The following is a 22,142-nucleotide window of genomic DNA, read 5'->3' as shown; positions in this document are numbered from 1 at the left end:
TCTATGTATGTATGTATGTATGTATCTATCTATCTATCTATCTATCTATCTATCTATCTATCTATCTATCTATCTATCTATCTATCTATCTATCTATCTATCTATCTATCTATCTATCTATCTATCTATCTATCTATCTATGTGTCTATCTATCTATCTAAGTTTTCCTGCGGGTTCGTTTAATTCCGTAGTAAAATGCTACGAAGCTAAATCTTCTCTGAACGCGGCGGTGACAAACTCCGCTACATCTGCACACAGCTGGAGGCTCTCGTAATAATCCAGGTCTCTGTCTTTGCTGTAAAAGCCCAAAGTGGGGCCAAATGTAAAGTTTTAAAAGAGCCCGGAGCGTCTCATTGCTCTTTCTTTTCCATGGCAGAACTCTTCCTGTGTTTCTCCAACTCTCACTAGATTCTAGTGTTACTCATGCGGGACGCGTGCACTGCCATCTAGCGGGCGGGAGCAAAAGTGCAGGACGAAAGCGAGACGCTGCTATGAATATTCCCCAAAATAGATGTTTAAATATCGATACGGTGCTTTTTGGATCGATACGAGAATAGCACAACGTAATATCGCGATATATCGGCGGATCGATATTTTAGTGGCTACACTAGCTCCTCTCACACCTGCCCCCTGCTGGCCAGCCCTCATACCTGCACAAGTAAACAGAGCAGCGCGGCCTGATGACATCGTCACACAGCGTCACACAGTTTGTTTTTATGTCAGGCAAAAGCATGAGCCATGGCAGGTGAATTGCGAAGGGGAAATAATCCCAGTGGCCTGAAAAGCAAATCTGCTTTGCAAAAAAAAATAAAAAATAGGGGGAAAAAAATCGTTTTTTTTCGCAATAATGATAGTTTTGTAATCGTTAAGTGTAGTAATCGCAATTGAATTTCGAATAATTGCACAGCCCTTCGCTCGGCCATATCAGAGGGTCTCAACATTTTCAAAAGAGTCGCAGATTTGTTTACCGCGTGGAGGGTGAATGCTAACCGCTGTAGCATGCTAACGTCTAAACACTGACTCAGACTGAAGCTCTGGTTGACGTCACAAACTGTAAAAATCATAGTTAAAGATTTTCTGCTCCCTCTTCGATGTGTTTATTTAGCCTGAAGAGTGGAAGCAGATCTTCGGTAAATGCTTTAGCTGGACTGACAGCGCTGATACGTCTGTGCCGCATAAACATTACCACATGCTTGTGTTCTCAGGGGCCATCTTTGCACAGTTATCTTCTTGAGTAATGATAGCGATTACATACAGAATGCTACTGTCAATCACATGCCCCTTGTTTTCATCCTATATTGTTACATGTTGTATCAGAATTCCAGTTCAGTCTTCAAAAGGACGGCCTTAACTTTCCATGTATAAGACTATATTCTATTTGATTCATTTTAGTTTAATGAACGCAGTGCAATAAAGAGACAGAAACAACTGTGATTGACGGACATGACAGGGATAAGGAGTGCCTGAATGATCCTACACTATGCGAAGAATTATTATGCAAATTGTATTTCAGTGCCGTAAACGTGAAAAAAAAAAATATATATATATATATAATAATTCAATGAAACTCATGGATGGTATTATGTCTCAGGGCTCTTTGAATCACTGACATAAATTTCAGACACCCGTGTTGATCAGTTGTCAGGAAAATCTAATGAAAAAAGGACTTTCCGCATTATTAAGCAGACCATCATTTTCAAGCAATATGGGAAAGAAAAAGGATCTCTGCTGATGAAAAGCTTGAAATAGATGGACTAGGTATGAAAACCTTTGATATTTCATGAAAGGTTAAGGACTGTTAAGAGATTTGTGCAGATAAAGGGACAATGAGGACGGACAAATACATCAGATTAAGAGAACAGCTGCTACAAAACAGGTATTTGAAGCTGCTGGTGCCTCTGGAGTCTCCCGAACATCAAGGTGTAGGACCCTCCAGAGGCTACAGTTGTGCATAAACTTTCCATCCGGCCTCCCCTAAACTGTTCATTGAAGTTCATGAACAAAAAACGGCTGCAGTGGATCAGAAATACATGAGGACTCATTTCTAAACAGTCTTGTTCACTGATGAGGCCGTGTAACTCTGGATGGTCAAATCAATGGAGTAGTGGTTAGTTGGTGAATGGCCACCATGTCCCAACAAGGTTGTGATGTCAGCAAGGAGGGGGCAGAGTCATGTTTTGGGCCAGAATCATGGGGAGAGAGCTGGTCGGCCACTTTAGGATCCCTGAAGTTGAGAAAATGACCTCTGAAAAATATGTGGAGTTTCTGACTGACCACTGTCTTCTATGCTACAAAAAGAAGAGCTTTCCTTCATCATCTTCATGCATGACAACGCACCATGTCATACTGTACGTATTTCTGCTCGTCAGCATTCACTTAACAGTTTAGGAGTTACGTTATCAGGGGTTTGTGCCTCTGGTTGGATCTCTCATGACAGGTCCATGAGTTGATGGGTCAAACAAAGAGCGTTTCAGAAGCCTTTTGTGGGCCCAACAAGGCTTGAACCTGAAGGAGCATCAAGGCCGTCCTCCCACAGAACCAAGACTTACAGTAAAAGCCATAAGGGTCAAATGCAGAGAGATTGTTGTGCGGCTCAAGTCTCTGTGACTGCCTTCAACTCATCACGACTCGGGAAGACTCACCGCGACTGAGAATTATAGCAAAATCGGGCAAAACAAATTGTGTAGTGTTTGCTCAGCTTAAGGAAGACAATGGACAATTGAAGCTGTTGGAAGGGACTTGAAAAATAGATAGAAAGGCTTTTACACTTAGATCAGGCTCATGAGAGTAAAATGATACAGCTATAAATGATATTGCTTTTGGAGATGTCTCATAATTCTCTTGTCTCCATAAGTACATCACGAGCGACTAAATCCTCAGTGTGTCTAAATTAAAACATATGCTTGCATAATATAGTGGAAAAACTCTGCGTCATAAACCATTTATGTCGTAGGAAAAGTCTAGGTCAAAACAAAGAGGATGTTGGTGTTTATCTATCAATAAACACTGAGATAATGGGCTTGTTTACAAGGCCACAAGCTTGTTATATTTTAAAATACTTTCGTTTTTGCCGTAAGTCTTTATGCTCCTCCGAGACCCGCTCAATGTTTTAGTATAGAATCTTCTCTAGTCACGTCAGAACATCGAATGCACATAAAGTCTGAATCTACACCACATGGCAGCATAAAAACATGAAAGAAATCATGAAATCTTAAAATACATCTCCAGCTTTTTGTTTCTAATTGGCCCCAAAAAAAGAAATATATCACGATTACTTCAAGTCTGGTCTTTTAAGAGGTCAATAAATATTTGATATATTTGCCACCATATAAGGACTTCGTGAGACGGCAAGTGCATCTGGACTTATCGGATCACAGCATCAATGAATACGATACATCTTAACTATGGAGCTCTAATGGTTTGGCATTCCTCATTTTGGCACAACCTTAACTGACACTGCAGCTGGATACTGTGCAAAATCAATGAACAAGGGGCAGCACTGAGGAGGTTTAACCTACAGACAGCAGTTAGTTCCTCAAAGCACCAAAACCACTAACTACTCTCAGATAACTTGTAGTTAAACATTTATTTTTACAGGCCTTCTCTGAACTCCATCCATCTTCTTCCACTTGTCCGTTGCCGGCTCATGGGGGCAGCCGTTGGAGTTGCCCAAATCACATTGCACCAGCCCCTTATGGCTCCTCCTGCAGGTGGTGGGTCCACAGAAGGACGGCCTCAGGGTTCTAACCGGGCCTGTTGGTCTCTCATAAGGGGCTTCTGAACCGCTCTTTGTCTGACCCGTCACCTATAGGACCTGTTTGCCATGGGAGACCCTACCAGGGGCACGAAGCCCCCGACAACAGAGCCCCCGGGATCATTCGGGCACTCAAACCCCTCCACTACGATAAGGTGGCAGTTCCAGGAGGGGTTTCTCTGAACTTTTCCGCAAATATAAACACTGCTAGCATGTGGCGCTCGCCACAGCTAGACACTCGCCTTCTGAAGACTGAAACTGCTTTCGCCTGTTCGCCTTTAGAAAGTGACCCCTGTGATAAACGAGGCACCACTGTACAGAAATATACAGTACCTAATAGAGGTCGACTGATGTGGGTTTTTCTAAAGCCGGCACAGCTGATATATGTGGCCACATTTTAAAAAGTTTTGTTTATAATCCTGTGTGTAAAGCTTCTAAATGTGTCAGTGTTGAACTGTGACAGCAGGGGGCGCTGTATGAGGGCCATAGGGCTCATTTATTCAGGACATTCATACTTCAGAGGGAGCATGTTTGAAAAGGCAAAAATCAGCAGATTCCAAAACAAAAACAGTAAGTCTCTACCTCTTACGGTTCCGAAACTAAAAAGTCTACAACAACCGCAATGTTTTTCTGCTCCCCTGAGGCCGAGGAAGTAGTGGAATCGCTCTGACTGAGCTCTTTCCAACGCAAAACACAGAGATATTTCAGATGCTCTGGAGATATCGGCCCCCTCCTAGAACCGCCACCTTATGGTGGAGGGGTTTGAGCACGAGAGTGACCCTGGGAGCTCTGTTGTCGGGGGCTTCGTGCCCCTGGTAGGGTCTCCCAGGGCAAACAGGTCCTTGGTAACGGGTCAGACAAAGAGCGGATCAGAAGCCCCTTATGAGAGACCAACAGGCCCGGTTAGAACCATGAGGCCGTCCTTCTGTGGACCCACCACCTGTAGGAGGAGCCGAAAGGGGCTGGTGCAATGTGATTTGGGGAACTCCAACGGCCCCCACGACCCGGCAATGGAACAGTGGAAGAAAATGGATGGATGGAGCTATCGGCATTTTATTGGCTGAAATGCCAATATTACATAATACCAAAATACTGGCCCAATATATCTGTCGGGCCCTACACCGGGTTCAGGAGTTGTCCCTGGGGCGGCACAATATATCGCCAAAACATCCATACCACAAGATCACTGTCTTTCATATGAATACGTTTTATACATTTTCTGCAAACAGAAATACATGTTTACTTAAAAATCAACCCAAAAAAAGTATGTCATGAACAGATCCTCATGTACTTTGTTCCTGATAATGTCTGACGTTCTCCACTCAAGAGAGGTCAAGAGTCTCATCCGCGATATTGAACTCTCCAGGAGGTTTTGGAGCAGTTCCTCTTCATCTGGCCCCGCGCCTTAGGACCTGTTTGCCAAAAAGAGATTGCACCGGGGGGATAACGCCCAAGGCAACAAAGCTCCGGGACATGCATGACTAAATGACTAAGCCGGGATTGAGTCTCCCAATAAACATGAAGCCGTCGTCCGCACGCACACCGGATCTCCAGGCTCAGACAGAATGATGGTGTCTGAGGCTTTGAACACAATCAGTTCCTTTGTTTACAGTGAACCGCAGAAAGAATTCCAAATAAGAACGAAATAATAATAGATAATAAAGATTTCGCCGTTATTTAACCATGTCTGTTTTTGTGTGTGGTGTACCATGTTGTTTTCTCTGTTGTGCTGCTGCGTCTCCACTTCTTCTTCTTCTTCTTCTTCGCTGTTTTGTCTCACATCGACGATCTCTGATTCCGACTCCTCCTCTTCTTCCTCAGGCCACGCCCCTTCCGACAGAGGCCCCTCCCCTTTCCTTGCATCTGCACACAGGAAGGGAAGAATACAGTATCTATGGCTGTGTCCACGATTTTCCGTAAAGTGCACAATACAGAGGTCGTGGTGTCTGAATGTGAATGAGAGAGAAAAGGAGTTAAAAATTACGAATCAAAACAATAAAACTGGTTAAACCTAAAGCTTCTATTAAACTTTTTAATTTTTTTTAACATATTTTGGTCATAGTCCCTCTGGGGTAATACAAGTGGGATGATTGGAGGGTCTTTCATCTCCCCCTGGTGTCTCTGGCCAGAAAACCACAATTGCAACTTGACTGCCACCGGACCGGAGCCACCAATACACACTAATGGGATCACGAAGAAGAAGCTAACATGCTAACGGGCTTGTGTAGTTGGATGAACAATGTCCCACTCTAATGAGTAAAAAAAAACGTAACTTGCTACGACACCTGCAGTTGCGCTTATGGCCTCTTGGGGCACGAGTTACTTAGTGATGCTTTAAAAGCTGCTTGGAAAAAACTAGCGACATCATAGTGACAAAATTGAGATGAAAACGAGGATGAAAATGTTACAAAAACGCGGCAAAAGAGTAACAGAAAAGCGGCAACAAAGTGACAAAAAAGCAATGAAAAGAAAAGTAAAAAAAAAACGTGAAAAAAACGCAAGGAAAAAGATCAGTTGAAATAAGTTTTGTAAGGTCTAAGCTTTCAAATGAGGCGTTACTCTGGCCTGTAGGCAGCTTTTAGATTTAGGTAAACCGAACTGGAGAAAATGCACTTGGCGGGGCTTAAGAGGTTAAAGAAAAAACGTATCCATTGAATTTATTTATTTTTATTTTTCACCTTCGATTTTACTCTATAAAACTGGCAGCTGATCTACCAGCTTTATACTGTAAAATCTACTGTATAAAACTATTAACAAAGTATACCTGTAATATTTACGGGAAATATATGTAAAATGTACAATTCTGTCTCTGATTTTAAAAAAGTCATTTACTGTTAAATTAACAATCATTTGCCATAAACCTATTTACATCATTTTTCTGTAGATAAACTTACAGCTTTTTACTGTATAATTTAGACACTTTTCTTACAGAGTAGATTGCGGGACATTAAAAAGCACTACATTTGATTAGAACTGGCATTAAACAGTTCGAAAAAAGTCGAGACTGAACCTACTCAGTGACATTTTTACTGCGCACATTCGTCTGAAATATAAAAACTACACTCTAAAACTAATTCAGCTGCAGTTTTCAATGAAATTTGACGCAGCTTTGGCTCAAAACTTTCCCATTTTAGTCCAATTTAGTTTTGAATATCAAAATCTCCCCTCAATCCTCTGTTTCACTGAAAGTTTCCAAATCTTACGAATGGACATATGCCAAGATTTTTTGCATTTGTGGCATTAAAAGTATAGTATTTAGGCATTAAAGTTGCATTATAAAGCATTACATAGAAACCCTGAGTGTAGTAAATGAGGAGTTGGGGCGAGGATGGACATTCGGACACAGCCAGAGAGTTTCATGATAGATCTGTCTGTGGGGAGGTAGATTGTCATAAACTGCTTGCAGCGCCCCCTTGTGGTTTAGAGCAGACCTGGGCAAAATACGAGATGATTCAGTCCGACCCCCACAACTCGTAGAGCATAAAATCATAAGTATGTAAAAAAAAGTAAGTCTCTAGCCCAATCCCAGAATGCCCGTGCCCAGAATGCTCACTCCAGCCACTAGGGGGCAGATTAAATTAGAATAAAAGGAAACAATTCCACAGGTGTCCAGCAGAGGGCACTGACATAATAAGAAATCAGGATATAAACAACACACTGGCTGTTTCCCAATTGCCAGGATCCTCGGCGTCTCGACCACTTCGGATGTAAATGACGTCATCACGGCGCCGCCAAGTGGTTCCATTTCACCTGGACCACTCGCCCTCTCGCAGGTCGACTCCTCCGTTTGGCTCATTTACGAAGGATACACCTGTGGATCCTCCGCTGCCTCGGAGAGCTGAAATTACCCATGATGCACTGCAACATGTTTTTTTCTTTTCTTTTCTCGCAAAACTTTATTATTTTGAACTCTCTTTGAGAGTTGATTTGTTCCGCATTTGTGCAAACAAATAATAGAATAATAAAATCATTGGTAGAAGAGTTGTAAGCTAGTAAAGATGTAAAAAAAAAAAGGTTTATTTAAAGTTAATGAAAGGCCTTGTAAATAAGCCTTATTGAGACAATAGCAGGCTAGCTATGGCCAATAACTGGACCTGCTAAATTAATATATATAAATATTTGAATTGAATTTTGTTACAAATCCTGGCAGAAATGTTATCATTTTATTCAGGCCAAAATGTTCAGACAGTAAGACATCCAACCAAAACCAATATATAAACAGTTTCCTGGCCTCTGTTATTAATAAAACAGTTATTTTTGTAAGCATTGATTCACATTTGATTATATGATTTGACACGAGACATGACGCAGCCGCCGCTCGCTCCGGAGGCCGTTCCATTTGAGCTCAAAGGCGGCGGAGAGACGACACTCCGCTCCGTTTTGGAGGAGCCGCCATCGAGGACGTCAACGAAGTGGCCAAACGGAGGACGGGTCCTCGCAATAGGTAGCGTTCACGTGACATCACAACATTCTAAAGAGCCTATAGTTTAACATTGAGGTGGAGGTCAACTGACAGTAACTATGGTAACGGTGGTAACTGACAAAATGCATATTTTTATGTCTTTGTTTTTTGGCTCATATCTCAGTCATTACTGGAGGAATCCACATGAAACAAAAACTGTCACAAAGCTCATTGTCTGCTCTGTCGGCACATATGAACTAATGTACAATTATTATCTCTGAAAAATGTCAAAAAGTGGTGACAATATGCGAAAACATGACCATGATGTTGTCCAATAGAAAAGACTTTCAGACATAAAAATAATATCACAGGTTTGAGAATCAAATCACGATCAAATACTGAAGAGGAAAAACATTTGTCAATTTTCGTTTTGGAGATTTCTTCCAAAAACTGCATTTCTCCCATAGAGTTGCATTGGCCCCGCCCTCCATTATGACATCATCACATTCTAACTCGTGAACGCCACCTATTGAGAAACAGCCATTGTGTGACTTGCAAGAGGGAAATGGACAGTCTGCCACTGGGCAGCTGTGGCTACAATAGTAACTTACTACCACGGAGTGTGGAGTGAATGAATATTGACAACAACGAGGCAGACTTGTGTCACAGGCTTGTAAAGTGCAATAAGTGTTTTTATGAGGCTACAGTCCTGTCAAGCTCATTATTATTCATTTATTGAAAAAAACGCCCTCAAAGTATTTTCCCAGTCAAAATGTTTTTCTTTTTTTTTGGAGCTTTTGTCTATGGACCCCGGTGATACACTCTCCATATATTATACTTATATCCCGATATAAGTTTGAGTTATTGTTGGTACTGTTGGTCTGGCTTCTCATGTGGCCCCTTATGAAAATGAATCCCCCCCCCCTGGTTTAGAGTAAAGCACTGTAGTAATTGGAGTATTTGTGTTGTACCTGTGACTGCAGTGTGGTCCTCCAGAGTGTCCAGGCGTCCCAGCAGAGCCTCGATGTTGTCCTTGATCTGCGTCAGCTCCGTTTTTATGACCTGGAGCTCACTGCCGCGCACCACTGTGAAAAACACACCAAAACTACTACGAGGGAACAAGGGAAGTTTCATTTGTGCTTTTTACAAACTCAACTCGCCCAAATCGCTTCACACGGGACAATTATGAAGCAGCTTTGACCGTTACAACTTTATATGCTGATGCAAAAGGTGGCCAGTGTTGAATTCATGCTGCTCGGTCTATTTTTGAGTTTATTGAAATGATGATTTATAGGTCTGTTGTGTAATCTTTCAATAATAACGTAATGCTTTGGCTTTTGAGACAGGCATCTGTTCGAAAGAGCCTTCTTTATTTCTCCAGCACTCATTCAGCAAAGGTCAAGGGCTCCGTCCAAAACCGGTTGCCAAATAAACAAGTCCTTTTTCTTAGCAGCACGCCATTAATCAGGTCTTTTGATTGCAGCAGGACATAAAACATCCATGAGAAAGAACAAAAGTTTTATCTCAAATATTTCAGCTTTTGGCTTCTCATAAATTATTAAGTTTTTTTTTCCAATGAGTTGATTCACCAAAGTTCACCACCGTTTCTCTTTACACGGCCGTCACACAGTCTCTTCAAGGTAATGCCGTCAGGGAGGAGACTGAAATCCACGGGCCAGGTCCAGTCGACTGAAGAACAGCTTATCCAACAGGCTGTCAGGATGCTGAACTCCCTCCCTCCCTTGTGTGTGGAGGAGTGTGAGATCGATAGACGGATCGGTCGCTGTATCGGTCTGTCGTGGTGAAGAGGGAGCTGAGTCGGGGCAAAGCTCTCGATTTACCGATCGATCTACGTTCCCGCCCTCACCTATGGTCATGAGATTTGGGTAATGACCGAAAGGACAAGATCGCGAATACAAGCGGCCGAAATGAGTTTCCTTCGCAGGGTGGCTGGGCGCACCCTCCGAGATCGGGTGAGGAGCTCATTTACCCGGGAGGAGCTCGGAGTAGAGACGCTGCTCCTTCACGTCGAAAGGAGCAGCTGAGGTGGCTCGGGCATCTGTTCCGGATGCCTCCTGTTCCAGGCATGTCCTAGTGGGACAAGGCCTCGTGGAAGACCCAGGACACGGTGGTGGGACTATGTCTCAAGCTGGCCTGGTGTCGCCTCGGGGTCAGAACAGCTGGAGGAGGTGTGTGTGGATCGGGAAGACTGAAGTTCGATACTTTGAGGCAGGAAATTAAAGGATGAACGATATTATTGAAGATATTGAAGTTTATAAATGACAGTTAAGCTCTGTTCGAAAAGTACTTCAAAAGTACTAAAAAAGAGGGGGTATTATGCTTTTTTCAATCACATAGCACCAGTCTATATCACACTACAATGATGACCAAACCTTCTGTTGGTCTGTAAATGCAGTAAATTAGAATAACTGCCTTGTGCCTTATGTAATTTCTCCATCTGTGAGATCAATAAAGTATCATCTATCTATCTATCTATCTATCTATCTATCTATCTATCTATCTATCTATCTATCTATCTATCTATCTATCTATCTATCTATCTATCTATGTATCTATCTATCTATCTATCTATCTATCTATCTATCTATCTATCTATCTATCTATGTATGTATGTATCTATCTATCTATCTATCTATCTATCTATCTATCTATCTATCTATCTATCTATCTATCTATGTATCTATCTATCTATCTATCTATCTATCGGGAAGTCTGGGCATCTCTGCTGAGACTGCTGCCTCCGCGACCCGGCCGGAGAAAATGGACGGATGAATCCACAATAAGTGAAGTGAAGGGAGAGAGTAACGGAGAGAGAATTTATTATAATAATAAAAACTGTAAAAAGAGTTAGGAAACATAAGTTTTACTTCCACCTACTCCTTTTCGGATTATAATGTTTTAGTTTTGTTTGTTGTGGTATGGATCCACTTAAGGAACAAATTCGAAATAAAAAGACTACTACTACTACTACTACTACTACTATTACTACTACTACTACTACTACTACTACTATGTTGTATGTTTAAATTATTCAAAGGCAGTGACGGGCCAAGGCCTCACACACTCATACGTAAATAATGCTTTTCTCTGCCCACTGCCCTGAGTTTGTCTGTGGAGATGCACAGAAGGCAGCAAAAAGTAAGTAAGTGCTTTATCTGCGCAGATCAGATGTTGGTTGTTAGTCCTGAGCCGCTGCGACTGAGCACGCCGCCATTGTGGACCAACCTGACCAGCATGTTAGAACCCGGAGTACTGTTTCAGAGCGTGGTTTCCTGCACTGGTCAGCTCCGCCTCCTCTCGCTCCTCCTCTCCAAGCTTATACCACATATAGCACCGATATCGTCGCCTTCACTGACCCGTAATCCCATCTCTGACTCCTGCAACCTTCATTCATTCTGTGGTCTTTATTGTTAGAATCTCTTTAGTCCTTGTCCCAGCCCTGTGTCTCCGCATGTTCCAGAGACCGGCCGGTGTTCGAGTGGGAGAGACCCAGGGGACGCTCTCGCTTCGTGGGCTGAAAGTCCGGACAAGCTCCTGTTTGATCCAGGATCGGGCCATTCCAAACAAAGTCCAGTTTAAAATAAACAAAAGCGACAGGGACGGCAAACATATCGACAATAAAACACATTTCCTAGATTACGACCAAAGTTCAGCCATTAAAGGATTAAAAAAAAAGACGTTTTATTGGCTGTTTTTCCTGTTTTTGCAAACTACTTTCACAACTGCTGCCGTGATAATATTTGTGAAAAACCCATGCATCCAGAAAAGGTGGTAGATAATCTTTCTCATATGATCTGAGTGAATCAGCAGGCCTTTTTATGTGGTCTGCAACACAAAACAAACACAATCACGCTGTTTACAGAGGAAAAAAAATCTAATTTACTCTAGAGTAATGTAATTTAGAGTCTATGAAAGTCCTGTCGGCTCCACCTCATGGACTGACTGGGGAACGGACCACAACCCTCTTTTTTCAAAATCATGCGTTCTAAATGGAATATATAATACTCTCTTCATCCCGTGTGAGGCTCGTTTTGACATAAATCTCCTGACGTCTGTCAAACTTTGTTGACATTCATATTTGACTGGAGCGAACAGCTGCAGCTCATAATATCTCTGCCTTCTAGGAGGTCAGCTCGTCTCAGAAGAACATGCTTCAACCCTCCAAACCAGAGACTTATAATTTACTTACCCCATATACTTCAAGACTCCATGGACCCAAACCTCCCCATTAGAATTGAATTCTACTTTTGTGAAAAGGTCCGTGCCACGTTTTATAATCTTTGAAAACGCTTGATGTGTGGCTTCATTCAGAGCTGCAGGGCAAAAGTTGAAGCTTTGGCTCCATCTGCTCCGAGCTGTACAGTTAAATCTGACAGAGGGGTTTGAAGGCCGGCGCAGCAGTCGACTGTGATGCAAAGAGACAGTGAGGACTTTCAAATGACTTGACTCAAATTCATTGGAATACGACCTTTGAACCGCTCGGCCGTTCACTAATTATATTGAGCACTGTAAAAACCAATATGCTTCAAAAGCTGCAGGTTTCAGATGACTTTACTGTATTCTATAGTCACGTTACTTTTCCTGTTGTGGAATCACTTACCGTAAATTCTCTAATACTGGCCTGTATTCCATTAGCGGCCGGGTCTCTAACAGTGGCCGGGTTCGCAGCTGACGGAGGCAAATTAAAGCCGGTCTCTAAAACAGGCCGGGGCTTTTATTAGAAACTATAGCGGTAGAAATATTCCCCATGTTAGGAATTTGGTTCATCCTGGTGTAAATGAAAACTCACGTGCAGGAAGTAAACAAACGGGAACCCGGGCCGAGGGGGGACGCTGCGGAGGAGCTGATCCGAGCGTAACTTTGACACAGATATAGCCACTTTTCAAACCTCCTGTGACTATTTGTAGAAACAGGGAAAGCAACAAATGTTGTGTGACCCTCCAGGGTTTTAATAAAGTCTCCATCGCGTCTTCAAAGCACGTCCAGCTGCTCCGTGTGCAGGTCAGTCCCACTCCTCAAAATAACTCCTCCCATCAGCGCGAGCGTCTCGTCTTCTCTCGGGTCAGTCTCATGATCGATCACAAACACAAACGCTCCGTCTAAACTCGCCTTTTACACAAGATAACAACAAATAATCCGGTCCGCGGTAAAAACGATTGTCAATGCTCCGCTAACAGCAACGAAACACTTCCTGTTGTCCCGACAAAATATAAGGCGTCAATGTTCCAGCCGCTGGGAGAGGGTTTGCAAAGTTAATTAATAAATTAACCTAATATTTTAGGTGCAAATGGACACAAATCTCGTTTTTCTTCGTTTTCCTGGTCGTCCGTTTTGCTAAAATAGAAATAAAGGCCTGTCTCTAATTGTGGCCTGGTTCCAATAAAGGCCTGGTCCTAGATGCCCTTGAGTAAATAAATATTATATATTAGAGCATTTACGGTATTCAACTTTGTGTCTGGTCCTCAGCTTGACTTCGTGTGGACGGGGCGGGGCCAAAGACGTCCAAAAAGTGACATTTCAAAGTGAATTGTAAGTTTTTGTCCAATGTTTCTGTGATGCTCTTTATCGGGAAAAAAAAAACAAGGTCAGAATTGTGTTGCATTTCCTCTCGTGATGCAAATATGTTTGAAATGATTATTGCGTTAAAGAAGCTGTAGATCTGCCTCTCCCATGCTTCGTGTAGTGCAGTGAATGTGCTCACCTCTCAGCCGGCCGTGTGGGCGGACGCCGCTGCTCCTCAGGATCTTCACGGGGAGCCCTTTGACGCGGTGGAGCAGGGGGACCGTCCTGGGACGTTTGACCGGGACCACAGGGACCACGCGGGGAACGGGCGACACGCGGCCGCGGTACTCGAACAGCCTGCGACAAGAAACGACCGTGACCTCTCTCTCGATAAGTGATATGAAAAACAGCCGAGCGTAAAACCTCTCACGATAAGAAAATCTGAAGTTCGATACTTTGAGGCAGAAAATTAAAGATATTAATAAACAATATTATTGAAGATAACGCCACAGAAATGAAATGTTCAAAAAGTGCTTCATCTTAAAACATCCCACAAAAAAACATGAAATACAATAAGACACAACTATAAAAAAAATAAAAAGTATAACGTTAGAAAAGTGGGAAAAATACAAATAAATGAACAGATGATCAGGGGCTTGTAGTCTTCGGCTGCTTTTGGATGGAAGAGCGAAATCCCAGCTCCTTCAGGTGCACAATGTTGTTGTGTCCTTGGGCAAGACACTTCCCCCTCCTGCCTCCAGTGTCTGTGCACACTGGTGTGTGAATGGGTGACTGGGTCCTTGCTTTGGGTAAAGGCGCTGTATAAGTTTGACCATTTACAAAAGCAGCAGCCTGAGCACAGTCTGAAAGTCTGTGGTTTGATGTGGTCAGTGGTGAGATGGGGCGCCCACTGGTCTTCACAGGTCGCCCCAGCGAGCCGTCATTTTTCTCCATGGGGACAATAAAGTTCACCTTGAAAACCATTAGAGCTACTTTTGCTTCGAAGACACTTGTGACTATGTGACTTTGGGGGAGTTTATAGCTGAGATATTTCAACAAAATGAAAGAAAATGACTTGGATTGTGTCCATGTACTTTACTTTATGTTGATTCTGAACAATGAATCACATTTGCAATTTTATCGCGATATTACACAACGCGATTTCGGCCCATGCAGCTGATGGGCCGCGGCCCATTAAAGTGAATGTAGGCGTCCGCTCCGCGCTCCACCGCGTGCTTTTGTTTGCTTCTCCGTCTACTTGAAGGGGCTAGATGCAAGTTTGTTAAAAAGGAAAAACACGCACATCCAATCTAAATAGTGTGCAGGACCAAGTCGACTATGAAAAAGAGAAAAGTCCGCACAACTAAGTAGCTCCCAGAAAAAGTGTTTATTACTTACACCACATGTAACGTTTCGGGCCTACGCCCTCCCTGAGACATGAGACATGAGACAAGTCATGTCTTAGGATTATAAAAAGGACGCCACAGAGTCCAGATCTTGAGCCCATTGAGAATCTCTGGGATGTGCTGGAGAAGGTTTTACGCAGCGGTCACACTCTCCCCTCATCAACACTGGATCTTTTGACAGAGGCTTTTTGAAACAGTACCACACCTGGAGCCTGTGACCTTTTATTCTTGCAGCGACATTAAGGGTCAGGCGGTGCACGTTCGGTTCAGTCGTACAACAGGTTCACACGGATCGACCTTTCCCTGCACTTAAACCCTCAACTTCTCACCTTCAAACCCGTCCAGATCTTTAACGTTCCCCCATCTCACGCAAACGAGAGGAATCGTCTATAAACTCCCCTCTCGTTCCACGTTTACGACTTCCAATCCGCCTCGATAATGACCGCTTTCCACCATTTCTTCGTAAAACTCCGAAACACAAGCCGTAAACGCCGACTTTTACTGCGGCGAGCGGCCATTAGCGGGACAGGCAGGTCGAGCCGCTGCTTTAACAGAGCAATTGACTTCCCTGAACGTTCGGGTCATTTCAGAGAAGTGGATTTGTTTGGATCTTCAGTCTGACAGCAACAGTAAATTGCCGTAATCTCCGCTTGGAGCGCTTAATCGAACTCGGAGGGAAAAGTTATAAATCTGTTGCAGCGTTATTTAGGTTTACTGGAAAGAATCGCCGCATTTTTTGCAAGTGTTGTGTTTTATTTCAAAGCTTTTATGATCAAACCGATTCACTCGCTGAGACTGTGGGACAAACCCAGTCCCAGCTCTGACCAGGCACTGCCATTGTGTTCTTAGGCAAGACACTTTGTTTACCAGCCCATGTGGTAGGTGGTCTGTCATCAACTGTGGCTATTACAGTGTGTTTAATCCCTTAACTCCCACCTGAACCGAGCACATTTTCTCCAGTTTGGCTTTGCCCCAGTCCAAAAGCTTCTGGAAAAAAGCTGAGACGAAAACAATGATGGAAATGGGACAAAAAAAGTGAGAAAACATTGACAAAAAAGTGAAGAAAAATGGATGAAAAAGTGGCAAAAATGTCACAAAAATGTCACAAGAAATTGACAAAAAAAGGACGAAAAAATGATAAAAAAAAATTACAAAAATGTGACAAAAATGTGACAAAAAAATGACAAAAATGTGACAAAAATATCACAAGAAATTGACAAAAAATAGACGAAAAAATGACAAAAATGTGACAAAAAATGACATTTTTTTTTTACAAAAATATGACAAAAATGTGACAAAAAATGAGAAAAATGTGACAAAAAATGACAAAAATGTGACAAAAAAATGACAAAAAAATGACAAAAATGTGATAAAAATTTGACAATTTTTTTTTTAAAAATTTGACATTTTTGTTGAATTTTTGTCATTTTTTGGTTGAATTTTTGTCACATTTTTGTCACATCTTTGTTGAATTTTTGTCACATTTTTGTCACATCTTTGTTGGATTTTTGTCACTTTTTGGTTGAGTTTTTGTCACATTTTTGTTGAATTTTTGTCACATCTTTGTTACGTTTACATCCTTGTTTTCTTCTAATTTTTTGTGACTATTTTGTTGCCTTTTCCCCAAGAATCTTTTTGATTAGGGTAAAGCCAAACTGGAGCAAATGGGATCCGTTCAGGTGGAAGTTAAGAGGTTAAAGTAAATGCTTGATGGAGGCTAAACACAGTGAGCTCTTTGCTTCCAGTAAAAAGTCTGAGGCCTCATTGCTCTTCAGTCACAGACCAAGAAGTGAAGAAGGAAGTCATGGAGATTGACTTCCTTCTTCACTTCCTGTAAGAATAAGATAGACATTATTGGTCGAGTGATTTTGGGGCCTGTAATGTTTCCATTGGGGATAAATGAACTCGTGGCTGCCTCTCACCTGTCGTAGAAGTCCTCTCTGTAGAAGTCGTAGTCCAGGTCGTACCCACTGCACGAAACACACAGAGTGACCACATTATGATTAATCCATAAATCTCTTCCATAGCTTTGAAGATTTTAACATGAAAGCACTTTGGGCACCGCAGCGTCTCATGTCTTTTCTGATCGTGTGGAGCCCTCTAGTGGCTGTGACCGTGAACAACCAGAGTTAAGCTTCATGTATGGAGGCATCTGTGAGGGGAGACACTACAAACAGATCACTTGTTTCAATTTCCAGGTTTTGGGCCGATTTGGTCTCATAACCTCTTGACCCCCACCTGAGCTGAGCACGTTTTCTCCGGTTTGTCTTTACTCAAATCTGAATCGTGAAAGAAGTGTCAAAATAGGAGCAAAAATGAGACAAAAAAAGGAAAAAAATGCGACAAAAGAGCGACAAAAAACATGACTACAAATCAATGAAAAAGTGACAAAAAGCAATGAATTAAAACAATTTTTTTGACAATAACGTGAGGAAAAAGGTCCGTTTAGATGAGCTTTGTAGGTCTCAGCTTTCAAATGAGGCGCTACACATGGCCTTATGGATTTGGGTAAAGCTGAACTGGAGAAAATGAACTCAACATAAACTTTCACCTGGAAAAAAAAAAAACCTAATCTTCACAGCAACATGTTTAATTATTGCACTGATTCTATGTTTCGCAATCGATTTATTTGGCAAATTGTTATTCCAGACGCCATTTTCTCAAAAAGCATTTTTGTCACATTGGTGCAACAACGATATCTCCACATGAAGCACCTGCAGATTTCAAAATGGACTTGTCAGTGTTTTTAAAGGCTTTTGCTGATGTTAAATAGGTAATTCCAAGAAACAAAGAGAAATGTCTTTTTTTTTAACAGATTTTTTCACAAACAAACAGCTTCGTTGTCATGGCGACATGGAAGCGACCTCAGGTTGACGCACAGGCAGCACGGCTTAGTCGCAGCAGCTCAGGACTAACACCTGAACACTATCTCATTGTGCGCTTGTGCAATGACAGTAAAGCACTTACGGTACTTATTTTAGCAATTCAAATATCCAAAACCCTCCCTGAAAGTCTTTTTTTAACTGAAATGTCAACAAATTAAGGGGAGACACTACAGGCAAAACTCAATTTTTTCAGTTTTCAGGTTTTGGGCCAAATTGGTCTCTGAACATATAAGCTTTCACCCGGAAACAGAAAATCTGCCTAATCTTCACAATAACATGTTTAAATATTGCGCTGATTCAATGTTCCCCCATAGACTTATATGGGAGAATGCAATTTCAAGGGCCTTTTTCTCAAAACACATTTTTCTGTCATTGTGGCGACACTATGTCCACGTCAGTCGGACCTAAAGACTTAACATTTTCCAGCCTTGGACTGAACAATATTTGGAAGATTTTTTCAGAGGGATTTTTTATTATTTAATCCCTAAGCCCCATTTATTGAGTTTTGAATGTCAAAAAATAAGACGAAAATTAAATTTTTACACATTTTTCCACTAAAAAACAGCTTATTTTAAAACTAAACAAGAAATCCTAAATCCCCTCTGAGAAAGTCTTGGTAGCTCATTCATCAATAAAATAAAACCATAAATTTAAATGTAGCTCTATCCATTATTCAGATTTCGTCGCCGAAAAGATGGGAAATTTGGATCCTTTTTAGGCATAAAACACCTTGTTCTTAAATGAAAAGATAAAATGACAGAAAACTTGCAATTTCTTTTTTTCTCACATTTATGCCAGTGAATGAATGAATGAATGAATGAATTTATGTCAGTGATCGACAGCAAAAGTTTCAAATTGATATCTGTAAATATACATTTTTCCCTATTCACCTGCAGTGTCTCGCCTTAAAGCCATAAGTTTGAATCTGGCAGATCCAAGTTTGGAGCATCTTTAGGCCAAAAACGCCTTATTTTTATGAAAACCAAAAAACATTTTTTTTCTCATATTTATATCAGTAACAATGGGCGAGAAACGCGTTTCTCTATGGTCCTTATGTCGGGGACCTGACATGGCTGTAATACCGCCCCCTGGTGGCCACGGGCGACTCCAAGAGACACTTGGGAGCATTGATTCTAAAGGGACTTCAAACGTCCCAAAAACGGCTTAGAAGCCCTGGCTCCAAAGAGTTTTTCTTTTTCTAAACATCGCTATGACCCATGTGGCCACGCGGGCGGAGGTATTTCTAACCACGCTAGTTTTTGTTTATCAGCCCGAAATTTGGAAGCATTTTCAGTTAATTTTCTGTCAGTCAAGCTCTGGCTTCCCGCCCTTTTGCCCTTTTGAGGAACAGGCTGCGTAGGAGGAGACAGAGCAGCCATTAAGAGGTTAAGGTTCACACAGGACTCGGGACCTTTTTTAATGAATGGAGCTGAATGGGACCCGCTCATCTTTATTATATTACATCTGTGGTCAGTAATCTACAGCAAAGGTTTCATTGACATCACTGAATGTAAAGAGTTTCCCTTTTCACCTGCAGCGTCTGAAGGTTCTGCTCATCTCTCACATGTTCATCGTTCTTCATAAAGATGAGCTCATACCTGTAGAGAGAAGCGGCCGTTCTCTTCAGCGCCTTGGCTCTGGGTCTGGACTCTCCCGCCATGTTGATGTCTGCAGGAGAGAGAGAGCGGCGCCGCGGTGAGTCAATGTGCAGCATCACCACCAAACAGGCCAGAAAACAAGACACCAACGGCCCTCAGTGGACCACAGTGGAAGAAACCTTTTCTCATTTCAAGTTCAGAAAGATCATAGCAACAAACTAACTTTAACCAACATCATTGCTTATAGTGTGATTTTGATTCACAGATAAATTATCCAATGCTGTATTCCACGGGTCGGCATCCGGCCCTCCAGCACAGAACCTCTGGCCCCTAAGATGATATTGAGAAATATTATTATGCAAATAAGAGATCAAATACATGATACAGTACTCTAAAAATGCAGTATTATTAAAATGTCCTGGCAGAACATCACACTTGGACATATGTAACGTAAAACAGTGACCCAAAAGTGGGTAACCATTTTCAGTGGGTCAAGGGAACCTTTTTTTTTTTCTTCCATATTTTCCATCTGAAACTGCATGGAAACACACCAGAGTCTGTTAAAATTAATAATATTGGATTGTTTTGATCTCGTAAAAGCATATCTACCGCTTGTTCAATAAAAAAAATGGTTTAAAATACAATATTTTATATGATATGTGACAAATTACAGTTGCATTTGGGTCGTGGCTTGTCGTCCGAGGGTAATGGTGGGTCCCGAAGCCAAAACCACTTGAGAACCACTTCAGGCTATGATGTTGAGGTTCGGCCCTTGGTGTTTTGGCAATGCTGAAAATCGGCCCTCCACGACGCAAACTTGCCTCCCCCTGCTGTATTCTGTCGCTGGAAGGAGCCGGGCTGTACTTCTGTTTCCCGACCACTAGAGGACAGTGTTGTTTGTTGTTGTATCTCAATAGTCTGGTCTACGCCTCATTTGTTTTAGGTTTTATTCAACTATAATTTGAGAAATTGGTGTCAGCAGCAAGTTGGAGGTCTGGTGTAGTAGTTAGTGCTGTGGCCTCACAGTAAGAAGGTCCTGGGTCTGATCCCGGACCATGTGCTTCTCAAACCACCAAAAACATGCACATTTCTCAGGATGATTGAGACAGGGTTTCTGCCACTCCAAAACGTCGGCAAAGCCCAAAACTGCAGGAAACTTGGAACAAACTGAGACGTACTTGGTGTAAAAGGTCAGGTCATGCTAAAACTGGACACATACACAGTTTTTTGGGGACCTTTGCAATTAAGTTAATGTCATTAGACTCATTTTGAGAGTTTTGGGGCAGAATCCATGTGATTTAGACGATTCTTAGTTAGTCCAGGACGTACAGGCTCAAAAAGAGTTTCTATCTTTTGCTTTTTGCTGGATTTAGTTCTGAAGCATTTCCTGAACACTGCAAAAAGTAAGAAATCTGTTAATTGGGAACGACATTTATACTTAAATGAAGATCAAACAAAAACCTGGATGGAAAAATCTTAATGTACTTTAAATAAAACTGTTATTTTATCTTAATTTGAGTGTAAATATCTGGCCCCATGGACAGATTTCTTGAAATTCGACTCGCTTATTTCAAGATTACTTGCAGTGTAATGATTTTTGAAGCTTTTTAATAAACTTTTATATAAACTTTTTGCTGCTTCCCCAAATTTGGCACGTTGATTGTTTTTAATTATTTATTCTTTTAGTGTTTGACTGGCAGAGCTACAGTCAGATGTTTGTTTGTTTGTTTGTTTAAATGTGCTATAAAAATAAAGTGGATTGGATGTCTGTTTCTGAAGTTTATTGTGAACCTTTAGTGTGTCCTTTTGTTCTCTCTGGGAGACGCTTGAATGCCTGGTTAACATGTTCCATTCCACATTGCAAGCAAACATTTTGGTGATGTTTCATCTGTTTATATTTTCAGTCAAAAACCCAGCCTCCCCCGGTTAAGCCTTGACCCGCACGGTCAGGTCTAGAGCGTAGGATTCTCCGGGCTGGAGCTGGTGCGGCTCAGTCTGACCGAGGCGTCCCAGCTCCTCAGCGCCTCTGGACCTGACGAGACCTCAACATCCATCCGTCCATCCATCCATCCATCCATCCATCTCTGCATCCGTCCATCCATCCATCCATCGACACATCCATCCACCCATCCATCCATCCATCCATCCATCCATCCATCTCTGCATCCATCCATCCATCCATCCGCCCGCCCGCCCGTCCGTCCGTCCGTCCGTCCATCCACCCATCCATCCATCCATCCATCCATCCATCCATCCATCCACCATCCATCCATCCATCCATCCACCCATCCATCCATCCATCCATCCATCCATCCATCCATCCATCCATCCACCATCCATCCATCCATCTCTGCATCCATCCATCCATCCATCCATCCATCCATCCACCCATCCATCCATCCATCCATCCATCCACCATCCATCCATCCATCTCTGCATCCATCCATCCATCCATCCATCTCTGCATCCATCCATCCATCCATCCATCCATCCATCCATCCACCATCCATCCATCCATCTCTGCATCCATCCATCCATCCATCTCTGCATCCATCCATCCATCCATCCATCCAT

At 42.2% G+C, this 22,142-nt stretch overlaps 1 protein-coding gene across 2 annotated transcripts in view; it reads right to left on the bottom strand.

Annotated features, from left to right (window-relative positions):
• The window catches only part of raly (RALY heterogeneous nuclear ribonucleoprotein), a 43,388-nt gene that overhangs the window by 16,449 nt on the left and 4,797 nt on the right, over positions 1-22,142 (bottom strand). The window contains exons 2-6 of one of the 2 annotated variants that reach the window (XM_079582340.1): positions 19,569-19,638; positions 17,008-17,055; positions 13,879-14,036; positions 9,128-9,241; positions 5,463-5,617 (exon numbers count right to left, since the gene is read on the bottom strand). In XM_079582340.1, coding sequence (XP_079438466.1) covers positions 5,463-5,617; positions 9,128-9,241; positions 13,879-14,036; positions 17,008-17,055; positions 19,569-19,638 — 545 coding nt within the window. The remainder of the gene's footprint in view (positions 1-5,462; positions 5,618-9,127; positions 9,242-13,878; positions 14,037-17,007; positions 17,056-19,568; positions 19,639-22,142) is intronic. The other variant, XM_079582341.1, reaches the window with a different exon arrangement.

The sequence above is a fragment of the Gobius niger genome, assembly GCF_951799975.1.
Source record: "Gobius niger genome assembly, chromosome: 24".
NCBI lineage: Eukaryota > Metazoa > Chordata > Actinopteri > Gobiiformes > Gobiidae > Gobius > Gobius niger.
This window is presented reverse-complemented; position numbering and strand designations above follow the sequence as displayed.